Source organism: Cotesia typhae, unplaced genomic scaffold, assembly GCF_013202065.1.
Source record: "Cotesia typhae breed Kobodo isofemale line unplaced genomic scaffold, CoteBio_Ctyphae contig_26, whole genome shotgun sequence".
Lineage (NCBI taxonomy): Eukaryota > Metazoa > Arthropoda > Insecta > Hymenoptera > Braconidae > Cotesia > Cotesia typhae.
In genome coordinates this window covers 1,977,522-1,996,058 of record NW_027423732.1, presented here as the reverse complement: position 1 = coordinate 1,996,058, position 18,537 = coordinate 1,977,522, and the positions used below count along the sequence as shown (strand labels likewise).

The window sequence follows — 18,537 nt, the reverse complement described above, 5'->3', positions numbered from 1 at the left end:
GATAATAAAATGTAAAAAATAAAATCTGACAACAACATGGCGCCAAAACAAGCTTGTACGTTACTGAAGGAACGAAAGAGAGAAAAGAAGGGAGTGGTAGCCATTGCTAGTGGCCGCCATGTTTTTCACCAAGTGGGGTGTTTAGAAGGCCGGGGTGAAAAAATCATCTCTCAGGATATGCAGGTAATTAATAATCCCTTATTCCTTGATAATTACATTAAAAAATAACCAACAAACATTATTAACTAAATAATTGACAGAAAAACATTGACACACTAGAAATATTTAGCAACGTCATTTGGTGAAATCGCACATAGTCCGTCGTTATGACTCACTTACCAAACGCGTAGTCTACGACAAGGTTATTTCCAATTATTTTAAATATTTTCGTCAGCTATCACAACAAATTCATGGGTTATTGCTCCTCTTTCTTTGTCGTCCAGTGACTCGAAAATAATACTACATTTTTCTTCTTTTAGTAATCTGTACAATTGTCACCAAGGATTTATTTATTTAAATATAATATTCCATTAGTCATAGAGATTGCATCATTTATGTCCATTATTTCTCTACTTCTACTTCTACTAATTTTCATTTTCTTCTCATGCTCTTCAACTTTACTAATCTTTTTTTAATTACTTTTTTATTTCTTCCTTTATTTTCAATTTACTCTTTTAAATGTCCTTTTAACCTTTGCGCGGGATTATTTTACTATACATTCCATTACTTTTTTTATGTGCCATTTTTTTTTATTGATATTCGCTATTTAGGTCAAATTTTGTTTTTCCAAAAATAATTTTTTTCTATTTAAAAATATTAAAATTAGAAAATTTTTTATGAAATTTAATTTAGCGGATATTTGATAATTTTAAGAATTTTTTTAACAAATAAATTATGGAAAAACAAAATGTAGAAATTTAAAAAAATGAAAAATGCAATTTTTTTTTAAATTATTTTTTGGAAAAAATCGATTTGTTAAAAAAAATTAAAAAATCGTGACTGCTAACTTTAATGTCATAAATATTTTGTTAATTAGTCTTATGTAATAATTTTTTTAAAATTAACAATTATAAATTTAAAAAAACAAAATTAAATTTTAAATGTAATTTATTTTTTTTTCGGACTGTCTATTTGGACACTGTGAGTGAATTCCGCGTGAGGCTAGCGTGAATATTACAAATTATTTGCCATGCTAAAATTCACGCTACAGTGTCCGAATAGCCTCAGCCTATTTTTTTTTGTGGTTTTTTATAAAATTAATTCATTAAAATTTAATTTAAAAAATGTAAAAAATTTTGAAAGTATGTTTTAATTTATTTCTTCTAATTATATTTTTCATTATTTTTAACAAATTAATAAATAAACTTTGTGGTCTCTAAATTCTTATTTTATATTAAAATATTTCTTGAAAAAAAAAAAAAAAAAAAAAAAAAAAAAAAAAAAAAATATATGTTTATTTCATTTCTTCATGATATTTAAACTAGCAGTCACTCAACAATTTTTTTATTTTATTTATCAAAAAAATTTGTTCCAAAAAATTATTTTTCAAAAATTGCATTTTTTATTTTTAAAAATTTTTACGTCAATTTTTTTTTTCTAATTTATTTTTGTCATAATTAATTTGCTCTAAAATTTTTAAAATTATTAAATATATGATAAATTATTTTTCATAATTTCTTCTTATAATAAATTTTCTTTTATCTAAATTCACTGAAGGATTAAAAATAATTAACTAAAAAATCTTAACTCCATTTTTTAATAATTGAACAATACATTTTTTTAAATTAAAGTTTTATGTACAACATAAGTGAAATAAAAATTTTTAAGTTTTCTTCCTTAAACAAAAAAAAAAAAAAATGTCTTTTTAGCTTTAAAATTTTTTTTTAATTTTAAGAAGAAAAAGAAAACCAAAAAGTTTTTACTTTCAAAATTTATTAAATAATTTTTATAAAAATTTTTATTACAATAAAAAAATTTTTTATTTTATTTTTACGTCTTTAAAAATGAAAATTTTGATTTTTACTAAATGTATAGAATAATAAATCAAATCGCAAAATATTTTTTTTTTTTTAGAGTCAAAATGGGAAGGAGATTTAATTTTTCCTTCACAAAGACATGCCATCCCATCAACGACAGCGGAACCTCCACCCAGGTACGACAACCGGAACTACTGTAACTTAATAAATAAAAAAACAAACAATAGAAACCTTAAAAAAAGTCAACATCTAAGAACTCATTTAAATAAAAGAATAAATAAAAAAAAATCAACTAAACACAAGAGCAAGAACAACCAACAGGGTTTACCGATAATCTTCAATCTCGAATCTAAAATCTTCAAATGAAAGGAACAAAATTCAACGGATTCATCGTTACAGATGAAAAAATGTGATTTTATGAGTGATTAATTTTATTAGTAACATATTTATTAAAAGAGTTTGAAGTAATTTCGTGGTGGTGGTGACCTAAGTCACTTTTGAGGACGGACAATAAATTTAATTAAAAAAATTTATTGGTAAGTTATTTTTTAATATATTATTTTACTGTTAATTAATAATTATTACTAATTATTTTTTATTTTAGTTCCTCAGATTGGTTTCACATGTAACATGTAACATGTATTTAAAATTATTAATTTTGATACTAACATCTGTCTGTAGGCGATTTTTAAGTATTAATTATTACAAACGGCATATGTAATCAAAACGCTTGAAAAACCTTTTATGCAACACCTGTTATATGAAAGATTGTTAATATTTCAATTGTATATTCCAGGAGAAATAACATTGGATAAAAGTTATCATAATTACTGATAATATTATTCGAAATATTATAACTCAATATTTATTTAAATTTGATGTCGGAAGTCGGTAGATTTTAAAGCTTAAAAGTAAATAATTTTTGTTTCAGTTTAAAAAATTTTAGTTGTCCATTTAAAACTGGATTTTTTAAAAAAGTGGTTGATAATTTTCCCAGGATTTATAAATTTTTTAATATTCAAAAAATTTATTTAAACTGCCCTGATAGCTATCGTTGATGTTAACTTGTACAAAATTTGTAGTGCAACATTAGCTATCTGCCCCAATGATGACTTCTGTTTCATTTGCTTGCAAACTGCATGCATGCTGACAGAAACTAGAGAATTTCCTTTTTGAATTTTTGTAATACAAAATCCGGATATTTATTATGAGCAATGTGCGCAAGTTATAATTCTTCAATGATACAGTAATTGATTCCTGTAAGTTTTCTCAATTATAAATCAAAACAATTATATTTTTGTTAACTTGAAAGTTGACATCTCGAGAACAACCAATAGGTGCTATTTTTTTCATGAAAAAGGTACTAAACCGTAAACCGAACATTCAGTAAAAAAAAAACAGTATATTATCATTTCAAGTAAAAAATATTGTTCCACCCAATGGAATAGTCTTTTCTAAATAATACCGATTTTTTCAAAAGACATGAATTGTAATTTTTATATTAAAATTTAGCGTCTAGCTATACCTCCAAATTTTCAAAGCGCTACCCCGGATTTGAACAAGCTGAGGCCGTGTAATTTTAACAGCACTATTACTTCTATTAGGTTTATAGATTAGTGATCAGAATTATGATTTGTATTAATAACTGCAAATTAAATAAGTTTAATAGCTAAAAATTAGTGTAGTTAAAAATGATTGAACGTTTTGAATTGAGTTTTTTCGATTTATGATTGAAAATTTGCTTTATCATTCAGAAAAAATGTAATTAAAAATTAAAATACATACAGAAAGAAAAATTTATTAACTGGAGAACAAAATTCTTGGCTCAAGATAATTTTCGGATACCTGAAGAAAGACCGAAGTTGTGTTGGCCAAAGAAAAATTTTTGTTAAAATTCTATTCTTGGTGGAAGTAATTTTTTCTTAATTCAAATTATCATAAATACTTGATACAATAAATTTTTATATTTGATCAAGATTTTTAGATACATTAGGGAAGCAGCGCCACCTACTTCAGCTGAGAAAATTCTCACTTTGAGAATATTTTTCTCTTAAGTATTTGATAGCTATTTTATATTATTTTAGCGTGCAATTATAAATATTGAATGAAAAAAATGATTTAATATTATTTGATCTTCTCATCTGACATGTTAACCAATAACAATATTAATCAAAATTTACTATCAAGATATTTAATTTTTTGGAGCAAGAGAAAAATTTTCTCAAGGCAAGAAAATTTACTTCTATCAAGAACTAAATTTGTTGAAGCACGAGGCTGAATTTTCTCAAAACAAGAAGATTCCTTGACTTAAATAAATTTTCGTAGATTAAGATACGAATTTCTTAAAGCAAGAGAATTAATTTTGTTGGAATAAGTGAAATTTCTTGTGTCGAGAAAAAAAATATTTTCCTGGCTCAAGTGAACCTTTTTTTCTGTGAAGGTTGCCGTGGAATTTACAGAGAAATCAAAATTATAAAATCACAGAAAATTTTTAAGTAACCTACATTTAAATGGCGTTAGAACATTTGGCAACGTTGCGTAGCTCGCGAGCTTCAGACTATTCAATAAATTCAAACTAAACTTTAACGCGCTTATATTTTCCATTCACACTTATTAGTTAATTTATTGTTGTCAAATTTTTATATTTTATAATTAAAAAATCAAAGAATAATTAAAAAATACTAGCTTCTTGCTTTGAGAGATTCGAATTGTATGGTTTTATAACTAAACATTTTTAATTAATTTATTTATTTACACCGATTGCGGAAACTTAAACGTGGTTAAAGTTATATTGTGCAAATGAAAATGTAAAAATCCGAAATATAGCGTTGCTAAATCATAGACAGATTACTAACAGCCTGATTTACAAGTCAAATTAATTTTTGTATTTAACTATTTTTTTTTAATTTTCAAAATTTCAACGATTAATGCCTCATATACTATCTATTTTTTAATTTCTGGAATTTTTAAGAGTTTTTTACTTTAATTTATCGAATATTGACTACTACAGTTATTATAACTCAATTGGAGCGAAAAGATCTCCTTAATTCAACAGTTTTAAATGATTAAAATTATCTTTTTAAAATAAAACTGAATATCTTTAAACAATATTACAATTAAAAAAAAATGTCTGTTTTTGAATCAAGTAATTTTTTTGTCAATATGAAGAATTATAATGTTACTTGACATATCTTTACAAATTTATAAAGTTATGATAATTAGTAAATCAAGATTAAATATATTTAAAAAATTATATAATTGAATCCATTACACATGAATAGTTTATGCTTGTGTATATTAATAAGAAGCTTATGTTTAATTAATTTTTTATTAATTACTTACTATTATACTAGCTTTGTACAAAATGGAATATTTTAAAAAATTATTCAATTATATAATCTTCTCTGTAATAGCAGTATTAAATTTAAAAATGAAAATTCTATTCTTTATTTTTAAAATTCTTGCTCAATGATTAAAGATACGGTAAAATTGACAAGGACTTTTTTGGTAGAGAATTTAATTTTATATAAAAAAAAATCTGATATGATTTTTATGTATCTTCAATATTTTAGCCACAATCATAAATTAAAAATTTTGAAACCTATGGATAAATTCTATAACTTTATTTTTTAACTTTAAATTGAAATTTTGGAAATAAAAAAGATAGATAGAGCAGAATTGATGAGGAGCTTTTTTTGTAAATAATTAAGAAAGTACTTTCGCTCCAGTTGAGGCATAAAAACTGTAGTAGTCAATATTCGATTAATTAAAGTAAAAAACTCATAAAAATTCCTGAAATTAAAAAATAAATGGTATATGAGGCATTAATCGTTGAAATTTTGAAAATAAAAAAAAAGTAGTTGACAAAAATTAATTTGACTCTAGTAAATCAGCTGTTAGTAACCTGTCCGTGATTTAGCAACGCTGTATTTCAGTTTTTTACATTTTCATTTGCACAATATAATCTTAACCACGTTTAAGTTTCTGCAGTCAGTGTAAATAAATAAATTAATTAAAAACGTTTAGTTATAAAACCATAAAATTCGAATGTCTCAAAGCAAGAAGCTAGTATTTTTTAATTATTGTTTTATTTTTTAATTATAAAATATAAAAATTTAGCAACAATGAATTAACTAATAAGTATGAATGGAAAATATAAGCGCGTTAAAAATTTGTTTGAATTTATTGAATGGTCTGAAGCTCGCGAGCTACGTAACGTTGCCAAATGTTATAACGCCATTTAAATGTAAGTTACTTAAAAATTTTCTGTGATTTTAAAATTTTGATTTCTACGTAAATTCCACGGCAACCTACTCAGAGAAAAGGATCACTTTAGTCACGAAAGTATTTTTCTTCCTAATTATTTTCTTGAGCGGAAAATTTTTTTTTTTTTTTTGACAAGAAATTTCACTTATTCCAACAAAATTAATTCTATTGTTTTAAGAAATTCGTATCTTGATCTACAAAAATTTATTTAAGTCAAGAGAATCTTCTTGTTTTGAGAAAATTCAGCCTTTTGCTCTAAAAAAATTTAGTTCTTGATAGAAATAAATTTTCTTGCCTTTAGAAAATTTTTCTCTTGCTCCAAAAAATTAAATATCTTGATAGTAAATTTTGATTAATATTGTTATTGGTTAACATGTCAAATGAGAAGATCAAATAATATTAAATTATTTTTTTCATTCAATATTTATAATTGCACGCAAAAATAATATAAAATAGCTATCGAATACTTAAGAGAAAAATATTCTCAAAGTGAGAATTTTCTCAGCTGAAGTAGATGGCGCTGCTTCTCTAAAGTATCTAAAAATCTTGATAAAATATAAAAATTTATTGCATCAAGTATTGATGATAATTTGAATTAAGAACAAATTACTTCCACCAAGAATAAAATTTTAACAAAAATTTTTCTTTGGCCAACACAACTTCGGTCTTCCTTCAGGCACCCGAAAATTTTCTTGAATCAAGAATTTTTTTCTCCAGTCAAGAAATGTTTCTTTCAGTTTATTTATTAAAAAAAAAAAAAAAAAAAAAAAACAAGACAAGTATTCTACGTATTGAAAAATTTTGCGGCCTTGAAAAAGGCCATTTTTATAAGGAGTAACCTTATTTTCTCTCAATATTCTTATTGAGAAGGCTTCAGCCTCGAAATATCTCTCAGATATTTGCTGAGCCACTCTTTTTTCGGTTTTCGCGACTCCCCAGAATGAAGACGGCTCAAGACCGCCACATACCGTTTGACGACCTGAGCCTGCTCTCTGGTCATCAAGGGCAAAATTTCCTCCACGTCCTCCCGAGTCAGACCCCTCATCGGATCTACGACGTCTCTGAGCCGCTTCTCCTGGTCTTCTTTGCCGTTGTCGGTTTTGTTCGATGGAGCCATTCTTGAAATTTGTGAAATCACGTTGAACAAAGTACTTAGTAATGACCGCTAACGATAAAGGGACCCGCATTTATACCTTCTTGAACTTAAAACCTTCCCCTTCCACTTCTAACTCTAATTTTCGACTAGTTCGCCCGGAAGCTCCGATAATTGCTGAAGTGGGAGTAACGAAGAATTTTGAACGTTCAGGCAGCCGAAAATTTTCTTAACCCAAGAATTTTGTTCTCCAGTCAAGAAATTTTTTTTTCTGTGCATATATCTTATTGCAATAAATGAAACCTGAATATTTCGAAAACCTTATTTTGAGTTTTTTTCTACCCCATCTAATCGATAGTTAATACCATAATTCGAGAAAGTTGTTAAGGTCTAATTTTCTCGTAAAACTCGGAAAAAATACTAACATTTTTAAAAATTATTTTTCCAAAAATTTGTGCGGTGAAAAATAAATCAAACGTCACTAGTAGATAAAAGAGGACTCTAACTATTAGATAAAAATTAATTTTATGCATAATTTAATATTTTTTATTTAATATTGATGCCGAACGGACCTTCTTAAATTTTCTATAAAAAAGATCTGATATGATTTTTTTATGTCTTCAATATTTGAGCTACAATCATAAATTGAAACTTTTGAAACCTATAGATAAGTTCTATAATTTTATTTTTTAACTTTAAATTAAAATTTTTGAAATAGGAAAATTGAGGAGGAGCTTTTTTGTAGAAAATTAAATTTTTTATGAAAAAAATCTGATATGATTTTTTTGTATTTTCAAAATTTGAGAATTAATAATTTAAAAATTTTTTAACATAAAAATATTTATTTTCAGAGAGATGATCACCCCGGAGGCAGTGGAGTTAGCAAAATTAAAAGGTTCATGGTGTAGATCGCTGCTTAGGGAATGAGGAATCCGGGCCTACGTTTAGTCGGGCTCACGACGTCACCAAGTGGTGGCGGCGTATTTGGCACACGGGCCGAGGAGGAGTTGCGACATTGGCTTGAATCACGCTTGGATGCATTGGGTATAGACCCGGTTGCGTACTCGCGTTTTGTACTTAGCCTACTACGTCGCCCCCCCGACTCGGCCCTGAGTCCTCTCGACGAAGACATTGACTTTGCCGGGGTTAATCGTCCTGCCGGTGGCGGAGGTGCTGGTGCTGGAGGACGTCGACATCACCATCGTGTCAGACCTAGAGCCCGGATATCTGGTGATCGTGATCAGCGACGTGCTGTTGTTCAATGTCTCACAAATGCTGCTGATCAGGTAATTTTATTTTATTTTTTTTTTATTTTTTGGAAAACTACAATGAAAAAAAATTAAAAAAAAAAAAATGAGTATTGTGACAGGTAATTAATTTTTAAAAAATTTTGAACAATTTTTTTTAAGTGAAACTTTTTTTCAATCATTCCAAAAAATTTAAACGCAGTAAAAATAGAGAGAGGCAGTAATATTGTGATGAAAAAATTGTAAAAAGCATAATAGTAACAATTGTAAAAAATAGTAAAAAATAGTAAAAAATAGTAAAAAAGCAAAATAGTAACAATTTTATCTATCTAGAAAAAAAAACTTGAAGAAAAAGACCAAAATCCAGTAGATGGACAAAATCTCCAGTCAACTGATATTTTAAAATTATTGCTTATATCAGTAATGATGAATTGATTAATTTCTTCTTCTAAAAACTAAAGCTTGATAAAATTAAAAAAAAAAAAAGGTGATAAATGGAATAATAATTTTCAAAATATATCGGAAATTAATTTTATCATCCTTTAACACGTTGTACTCTCTGATGCAAGATAACGTAAAATATGTATTAACATAATTAGATTATTAAATAATAATCTATATAAATTTATAAATTACAACGTTCAAAATATTTTATGCTGACTTCTTCTTTTTAACAGGTCTGTTCTTTTTTACTTTCAAATTTTCTTCTTGCAATTTTTTTCTTACATTCAGCTTTTTCTTCCTTCTCTTTTAAGATCTCTTTTTATTTTTTTAATTTCTCTAATTTTTTTATTTTTCTGTTCCTTCATTTCATTTTCGTCTTTTTTAATTTAACAAATAAAATTGAAAAAAAGAGAAGGGGAACTGGCTAGCTGTTACATGCGTTACTAGTGGTGGTGCTCTCTAAGTTAAAATTCGAGATCTCAAATAAAAAAAATTTTTTTTAAACAATTATTTTTAATATAAAAATTCAAAAATTCATTTTTCATTCTCTGAACTATGTGTAGTTATTAAAAAAAATTATGGCTTTACATTTTTATTCTTAAATTTAATGCAATTTCTTTTAGAAATAATATTTGTCCATCTATTGATGTATTTACCCTACAATTTAATTTTTTCTTAAGAAATAAATAAGCATTATGAAGAAATTTAATACATTTTGTACACTTTTATAGGAAGTTCTTCCAAATAAATTGAAAAAAATTTATTTTTTCAGAAATGTGGAGTTGAACCATTGGTTGATGAATTGTGTGCTAAATTGCGGAATCTCGAAGGTAGCAGTGGGTCTACAAATGATACTAGTGACACTGAAACGGAAGAAAGTAAAAGAAAAAATCTAGAAAGTGTCAACAATAGTAAATTTGAGACCTTAACACCTCGAGATAAAGCGTTGAGATATTACGCAGCTTTTCCAGCCTTACAGCCTGCCACCCCAAAGAAAAATAATAATAATTATAATCATAATAATAATAATATTAATAATAATAATAACAATTATAATATTAATAAAAATAATAATAATAATCTCAAGAAGGATAAAACCTACAGTGCCACCATTAATAATTTGAATAAAAAAAATTACAATAATAAAAATAAAAAGAACGATAAGAAGAGGAAAACTAAAATGTCCATTGTGAGTATAGTATATTAAATTAATTTTTTGCTTTTTTTTTTCTCCTTTTCTTTCTTGCAGGACTCATGATGCGAAGCATCAGAGAGTGCTTTATGACCGAAAAAATTGTTTTGCCTCGATTTCGCAACTATTTAATAAATTACATGATTGGTAATCCACGTAGTCGAATTAATTTGCACATCATTCGATAGATAATTTAATGGAGATTACTGTCACTGATGAAAATGAATTAAAAATAATAGAACCAGAAAAAAATATCAAAATAGTTAAAAAAAAAATTTCTATCAGTTAACTCAAATTTCTGTTTGAAACACGATAACTTGTGTAATAATTCACGAATTCAATCATTTTTTTTTTTTTTTATTAGCTTAGAATTTATTTTGCGGAGATTACCATTTTATTTAAATTGTATTTTCTAAACTTAATTTGTAAATTTTTTGGAAAACTTTGAGTCAAAACGAGTGTAATGCGTTTTTCAACAGTTTTAACTTGCAAACTATAACACTTTTGTTTCTTAAATACTGAATAATATACATTAAATTGTAATAATTAACGTTACAGCCGGTTGCTCCGAATATTGAACATCACGCACTAAAGATTGACTTCCTATATTCCAAACACTGACCAGTAGTATTATGCGTACTAGAATTATAAATAACTTTTATTTTTAATCTATAATAGTTTCGATATTAGGTAATCTATTTACTGACGTGTTAATAACTTCAGTATTGTTGTTAATTGTCCTGTATTCTGATACAATATTATCTTCAGTACTCATATTGAAATCAATAGCCGAAGCCATACTAATATTAGATGCATCAGACAATTTACAATACCAATTTTTGACCAGAGTATTATTTCAATTATTAACATTTTTTTTCTGACAAAAATTATTGATTATTAATATTCGATAATCAATTTTTTTGACAAATACTTAATTATTGATTATGAAGTATTTAATTTTATATAAATTAATCACAAATGTTCGTACAAAACATGGCGAAGTTAAGTTCTAATGACTAATTTTCACAACTTTCTGACAACTGTACACAAACTTATTTTTTTTTTTTTTTTATTATATCAACTGCATATATTTATGTGAATGCGTAAATATTTATTTTAAGTACAATTAAAAATTAATAATTACGTACTGAACATAAAATTAAATTACTAGATTTTTTTAGATCAAGTTGTTATGCTGCCTGGTCAATATTTGGTTCCTTTATCCTTTTTTTTTTATTTTATTTCGCAAGTAAACTGTTTGACACTATCATTTTTTTATTTTTCAAAAAAAAAAGCTTCCTTCGAGTAATAAATTCATTATTAAACTACTGTTTTTTCATTTCATTTTATTAATTGAATACTTGCGCTAAAAAAAAAAAAATAAAACTAGAGCCACAGATGACAATTTTAAAACTTTGATAAAAAAAAAAAATTACATATAATTTTTTATAAAAATTACATACAATTTTTTATAAAAATTACATATAATTTTTATAAGACAAATAGACAATAAATGAACTTAAAGAAAATGTAAATGCATTAATTTTAGGACATAATTTAAAAGCTCAAAAATAAACTTTCAATTTTTTTTCAGAGAACAATTGATCATAAAGAAGATAAAGGAACTTTTGGCTTTGCAAAATCAATGGAACGAGAACGAGACAACGACCGAGAATCAGAGATGGACAAAATAAAATTGCAAGAATTGCAAGCTAAATTTGATCACAGTCTTGAGGCACTTTGGGACAGCGGGCCAGGTAATGCTGGCGACAAGGCATCAATTTGGGCAGCTCCGTCATTGTCGATACCATCAGGCCCACTTTGGCCTGTTGATCCGACAGAATTGTTGATATTGCCTATTATTCATGATGATGATGACAATGATGAAGATGAGGATGATGATGATGTTATTAATGATGAGAACAGCAGCATTAATTGCAAGAAGATTATTAACAGTTGTAACAACACACCCTATTTTTACAACAATCACTATCATGTTGGCGACGATGGAACTATTGCTGACACTGAAACTGTCATTCCATGGGATATTGGGATTATTGGGGTTGGAAAGTTCATTGATGATTCTAAAGATAAAATTGGTAGGTTTTTAAATTATATTTTACAAGCTAACAATCAAATCATGTTTTTTTTAAATTGATATTAAGAGGGAAGACCACTGTGACAATCGAAAAAAGGAGGTGATTTTTGGGAATTTTTTTGACAGGGAAAATAGAAGAATTTGAGGGTTGGATTTTTTTTATTTTATTAAGGGTACATTAAAAACAGTTACCCTAAATTTTTATTTAAAAATATTTAATTATTACAAAGTTATTAACAATCTCATAGAACACTAGAAGAAATTTTCCCCTCCATAGTCGGTTCGATAACTCAAAAACGGATCATCTGAAAATAAAAACCCAAATTGTTTTTTAATCAGTAAAAATGTAGTTATCGTCGCACGTACAGAATTTAAAAGATTTTTATTTTAAAGATTTTTTTAGTCGGGTTAAAACAAAAAAAAAAAATAGTAAGAATAGTGAGAAAATTTTCAATCAGTCACCATTTTTTTTAAAATGAAAATTTTCAAAATTCTGTAAGTGGATTAAATATTTTTTAATAAAAATTTAGGGTAATAATCTTTAATGTACCCTTAATAAAATAAAAAAAAAAATCCGATCCCCAAATTCCTTTATTTTCCCTTTAAAAAAAAGTCCCGAAAAAGTTCCTCTTTAAAATTAGTCTAATATGAAAAATAATTATCTTTATCATACACGAAAATTCTGGTTATACCGTGTAAGATTACACGGTAGATATAATCCGAAAAAATATCCTGTGTAATTTGAATTATACTCAGTAGAATCTTGGATTATACAATTTTTTCAAAAATTTTGATATTCAACTTTTTTTTTTAATTTATAAATTTTTTTGAAAATTTATAAAAATTTTGACCCCACTTGAAAATATTTACCAAAAATTTTTCATCCCCAAATTATCGGAAAAATACTATTTCGTTTTGAAAATTTACTGGCATATTTTTGAGATAATATTCTAATGATTTATAAAACAAAAAAAATTGATTTTTTTTTTTTTTTTTCTAAAAAATTATATTATTTCAAGACTGATGTATAATTTTATATAATTAATTTTGATTGTAATTAACTAAAAAACTTAATTTAATAATAATGAAATTAATTATCATTTTAGATTATAATTTAAACTGGTCAGATTACGGCGGCGATGGACCATGGAATTGGAGAGACCTTGGCAATAATTTAATAACAATTGATAATCCAAAAATAAATTCATTCTACTCATCACCTCACGATGATATTAATTTGATAATAAAACAACAACGACAACAAAAAGAGCAACAGCAATATTTATCAGCAACAAATGATTACAAAGAAAAATTAAATAATTTAAAAAATGAAATTGATGGAAATAAAATTATAAATAATGATGGTGGAAATTTTGTAGAGTTAAAATTAAAAAATGAGCAAGAACAAAAGCAAGAAGTTGAAGCTAAAGTAATAGAAGTTATTGAAGACAAAGAACAAGTAAGAATTGAAGTAAAGAATAACGCCAGTGAAAATGTTAAGGTCGAGCAATCTGAAGTTGAAGAAGAAGAAGAAGATTTGTTGACATCAGCCCGCACACACTTTCGTCCAATAAAAGACGACGGGAACTGGGTTGATGGGACAACATTTCCTGTCAACAATAATTATGAATCAGTTAATTATCGTCGATCATCCTGTGGAAATTTATTGTATCTACCGAATGATGATAATCCGTACATGGAGTATCATGAAACAATCATAGTACCATTATCATCTTCATCGGCATCAAACACTTCAACTACTGCTGCTGCTGGAGACGGAACAGCAGTTAGAAATTTCACATTGAAGTTTCGTGTCAAACAGTGTGATAAGTCAATCCAAACAGATCCGATACGTTCGCCGGTCAAACGACGGATTATCGCTGAGCCGGATCACCATTTTTACTATACCAAGTTGATAAATAATCTTGGAGATGATGATGATAATGGTGATCTTCATGCTGACGATGACGACGACGACGACGATGATGATGATGATGATGATGATAATGTTAATATTTTAACACAAGAATCTTACGATATTGATAAAGATTCTTTCATGTTAGATCACATGCATTGGAAACAACCAAGTTTGTCATTACTTAATGATAGAAAACGGTTAGTATTTTTATTGTGAGTCATAACTTTGCTATAAGTAAAAAATAAAAAATATTTTTATTATACATTTTTTTAACAGGCGTTTATTAATGTTTTGAGAATAAAAAAAAAAATAAAAATAGTCAAAAAATACAAAAATGAAAAACTTATCAGGCGTTAAAGTGTGGGGGGTATAAAAAAAAAGGTGCACCAATCTTGTTACGATTACAAGCTTTCTAATGATCTGAAACAAAAAAATAAAAAATATTATTAATTTATATGGATGCTGCTACTGTACTAATTACGAAAAAATGAAAAAAAAAAAAAAAAATTTTTGTTAAATTACGTCTGTCCGAAAAAAAGATACATTTTTTTCAATTTTTTTGGAACTTTTTGAATTTTTTAAAAATAGTAAAAATTTTTAATTTGTCATAATAATAGTTAGTACGATAGAGACATGTATTGAAAAGACTCACACTGAATTTCAGGTAAATCGGTTCAATAGAACTTGAGAAATCATGCCAAACGATTTGAAAACGGTATATCGAATTTTTTTTATTGATTTTTTAAAATGAGATTTGAAACTAAGGCAGTTGCAGCGGTAAGAAAAAGTCGAGTTAATTTTTTCAATCATAGAGATTAATTTTTCGAGAAATTAAAAAAAAAAATTTTCTCAAAAAAAAATTGATTTTTTTTTTTTTCAAATTTCTTGAAAAATTAATCTCTTTGATTGAAAAAATAAAGATTTTTGAGAAAAAATTTTTTTTTCATTGAAGAAATGAATAAAAATCGAAAAATTGCTCATAATGGTGATTTTTGCAAAAACAAAAAATTTGAAGTTTCGGGACACTATGAAAAAAAAATTCTAACGCTTTGAATTTTCCAGGGATTTTAGGGGACACTTGGAGGTTGAAAAATTATCGACGATATCCTTTGTTCATCCATTTTATCCAAAGTTATACCAAGTTATCCAAATATCCTTAATTATGCGAATTTTTGTCGTTTTTTCAATTCAAAAAAAAATTTTTTTTGACAAAAGCTATTCCCGGTATCTTATAGAAAATATCGTGTAGTTTTCAAAACCGTCCTTCGATTTTCTATACGATAATTATTTCCAGAGTTATTGATTGTCAAAGTGAAAAAGTACTTTTTTGCTTTGACTGACGATAACTCAGCGGCAAATCATCGTACAGGCTTTTTGATTATGTCAAATTGAAGGGCAATAAATTTTCTAAAAAAGCTTTTTAGCGAAACGATGGAAAAAAATTGTTTTGAAGCCTGTAGACCTTTTTTAAGACAAGAAAAAATTTGGAAATTTTTTTTTTGTGGTTTTTTTTAGGATTTCTCCAGACCCGAAAATGATAAAAAATGTTTCATGGTCAATTTTATGTAAGCTGGTTAATATTCAGAGTCAACTCCATATTAAAATGAAATTTTGATTATTTTATGACTCTAAACGTAGAAATAAATTTTTTTCTTATTTCAGGAGACACAGCAGTAGTTTCAACTGCCGACCATTGGCAGCTTTGCGCCCATTAACACTTTAAAAAAAAAGTAGGCATCAACAGCAGCAAGTGAGATAAAATAATCGCTTATTAAAAGCACGTGGAGGATAATGATACCCAATTAATGATTAATGGTTAAAGAATAATTAATTATTAATAAATGTAAACACTATATTAATTAACACGTCGAACAACAGCATAAAGATAAGTATCGCGAAAAATAAAACAAATTCAACATAATATATTATTTATGACGGTCAACTGATCTATCGATCATAAAATGATCCAATGATCTATCGACCTACTAATCTTAGTTAATTAATTAATTAAAAAAATTAAACCATAGTAAGGGAGTCCTCGAGGCATGTGGAATTTGTTATGCATGATAAGAGGCACAGCTAGCTCCCTTGCATTATTTAAATAAATTATATTAATTTAAAACGAAAAAATTAAAAAAAAAATAAATAAAGAAATTCATAAAAATGACAAAAAAAAAAAAAAACAAGAATCAAAACAACACAGCTGTCTCAATTAATCAATTAATTAATTAATTAATTAATTAGTCTGGTTAATTAATTGATAAGGATTATAAATAAAAAGGCTTTAAAAGTAATAGTGATAGTAGAATATACAATTGTATTAATACAAAAATATTAATTACTTAATTGTTAGGAGTAGATCAATTGTTTATTAATTATTAAAAAAAAGCTTCTAACAATATTTAAACTTTAAAAATTTTTATTGATTAATTAACTTGCAGTTGTTTTAAAAATCTTTAATTAATTAATTAATTAATCACTCGAAAGGTTTAAATATTACTACGCCTGAAAATGAGACAGAAAAAAATAAATAACTTAGAAGAAAACAAGTAAATATTATTCCTATTATTAATTATTATGTCCTTTAACGAAAAAAAGGAAAAAAAAAAATCTAAAAAAAAATTCCAACGCATCACCTGTGCGTTAATAAAAAAAATTAACATAATAAATAAACAAAAAATAAATATATACCTCACCTCAATTTTATTTTGTTTGAATAAAACATAGAATAATATATAATTCATAAATAATGAGGTGATTATTTATAATGAGGATTTTTTGTTTAGAAGAGTGTCTTTATATTATCTTCAGTTGATTTTTTCTTGAGTTTTAACTAATTATAGTTTTAATATAATCTTAATAAGTTTTATTTGTTGGATGTTATTTAAACTCAAGCGTTAATTTTAATAAATTAACGGTCTTTATAATTAAAAATTTCAATTTAGTCAATTTAAATATTAACTTTCTGTGAAAATAATAAATAAAAAAAAAAAAATTACCTTAACCGGGACTCGAACTCGGGACCCCGAGATAGAATTCTGGAGTTGAAAGTCTTAGTTCGTGACGTCATAAGTTGATTCGTCGCTTCAAATTTAAAAAGTTAATTATTAGCGATAAAACTAAATTTTTTTTTAAAATTATTTATGTTTTCTTCTTTAAAATTTTGGCAAAAAAACAGAGAGTTGATATTAACTATCAATTAACCTTAAAATATGTCATTAATTTATTGATTAATCATTAACGAATGGTTAATAATCACATTAAGTAGAAATAGATTTATGAGAAAAAAAAGAAAAAAAAACAGGAGTTTTTTTTTCTTTTTTTATTTCAAATATTTTCTTTTCCTAATATAGTAAAACCCTTTTAACGATTCATCAAATAAAATAATTTTGATGATTAATTTTGAATTTAGTCAATAAATTTATTATTATCTTCATTAAGCACGTCGTTAAAGGGTCTCATAGTTTAATTAATTATTAATAATAATCGACGCCTTATTAATAATTAATAAAACAAATTTAATCAATAGAGGATTAACAATTATAATTATTATTATAACTATCATAATTTAAAGTCTCAACTAATTAATTAACCATCAAATTAATTAATTGATAGAAAAAAAAAAATGATCTTCGTAGTCAAAAGAAATTTATTTATTAACACATTCCTAATCACCTTATAGCCTTTTCTTGAAACTTTAAAAATTTTTTCAAAAATCAAATGAATTAAAATATTCAAAAATCTTTCTTTAATTTAAAAAAAAATTTATTTTTGCCGAAAATTTAATAATTTATGTCAGTGAGAAAACTGGAAAAAAAAAAAAAAAAAAAAAAAAGAGAGAGAGAGAGTAATATATGAAGAAATTCAATGAGAATTGAACGCGGAAGAAAAATAGAGCATGTTCATTATTATTACTATTATTATTTTAATTATTATTATTATTGTCATTATTTTGTTGTTTTTCGTGTTTTATTTATTTTAAAGTTTCTTCTTGTTTGCGAAAAAAAAAAAAATTATAAGCACGCAAGATGAGTAATAAATGAATTGATGAATGGTAAAATGTGTTATAAAAAAAAAAAAAATAGATTGAGTGAAGAAATGTAGAAGGAAATTCAGATTGAGATGTGAAAAATCGACTAAATTAGAAGTGAGAAGGTGGAATAAATTGTTCGAATTTGATTGAAATAATAAATTGAATACAATGTATGAAACTTGTGGAATAAAGTGACGAGAATGTAATTTAATCGGTTAATTATTTATTGCTTCTCTTCCTGATCAAGGGGTTAGATGGGTTTCACGGCTC

At 25.8% G+C, this 18,537-nt stretch overlaps 1 protein-coding gene across 3 annotated transcripts; it reads left to right on the top strand.

The window, feature by feature from the left end:
• The first annotated feature begins 60 nt into the window (after positions 1-60).
• LOC141525163 (uncharacterized) lies at positions 61-18,473 on the top strand. Of its 3 annotated transcripts, XM_074239530.1 has the most exons (8): positions 61-183; positions 2,074-2,512; positions 8,187-8,621; positions 9,799-10,215; positions 11,813-12,317; positions 13,423-14,431; positions 15,750-15,799; positions 15,897-18,473. In XM_074239530.1, coding segments are annotated over exons 3-8 (2,346 nt in total). In that variant the 5' UTR covers positions 61-183; positions 2,074-2,512; positions 8,187-8,258; the 3' UTR covers positions 15,899-18,473. The 3 variants fall into 3 exon arrangements, with proteins under 3 accessions (XP_074095631.1, XP_074095632.1, XP_074095630.1); XM_074239531.1 differs by lacking the exons at positions 15,750-15,799; positions 15,897-18,473 and adding an exon at positions 14,511-15,033; XM_074239529.1 differs by lacking the exon at positions 15,750-15,799 and having other exon boundaries at positions 62-183.
• The last annotated feature ends 64 nt before the right edge of the window (positions 18,474-18,537 follow it).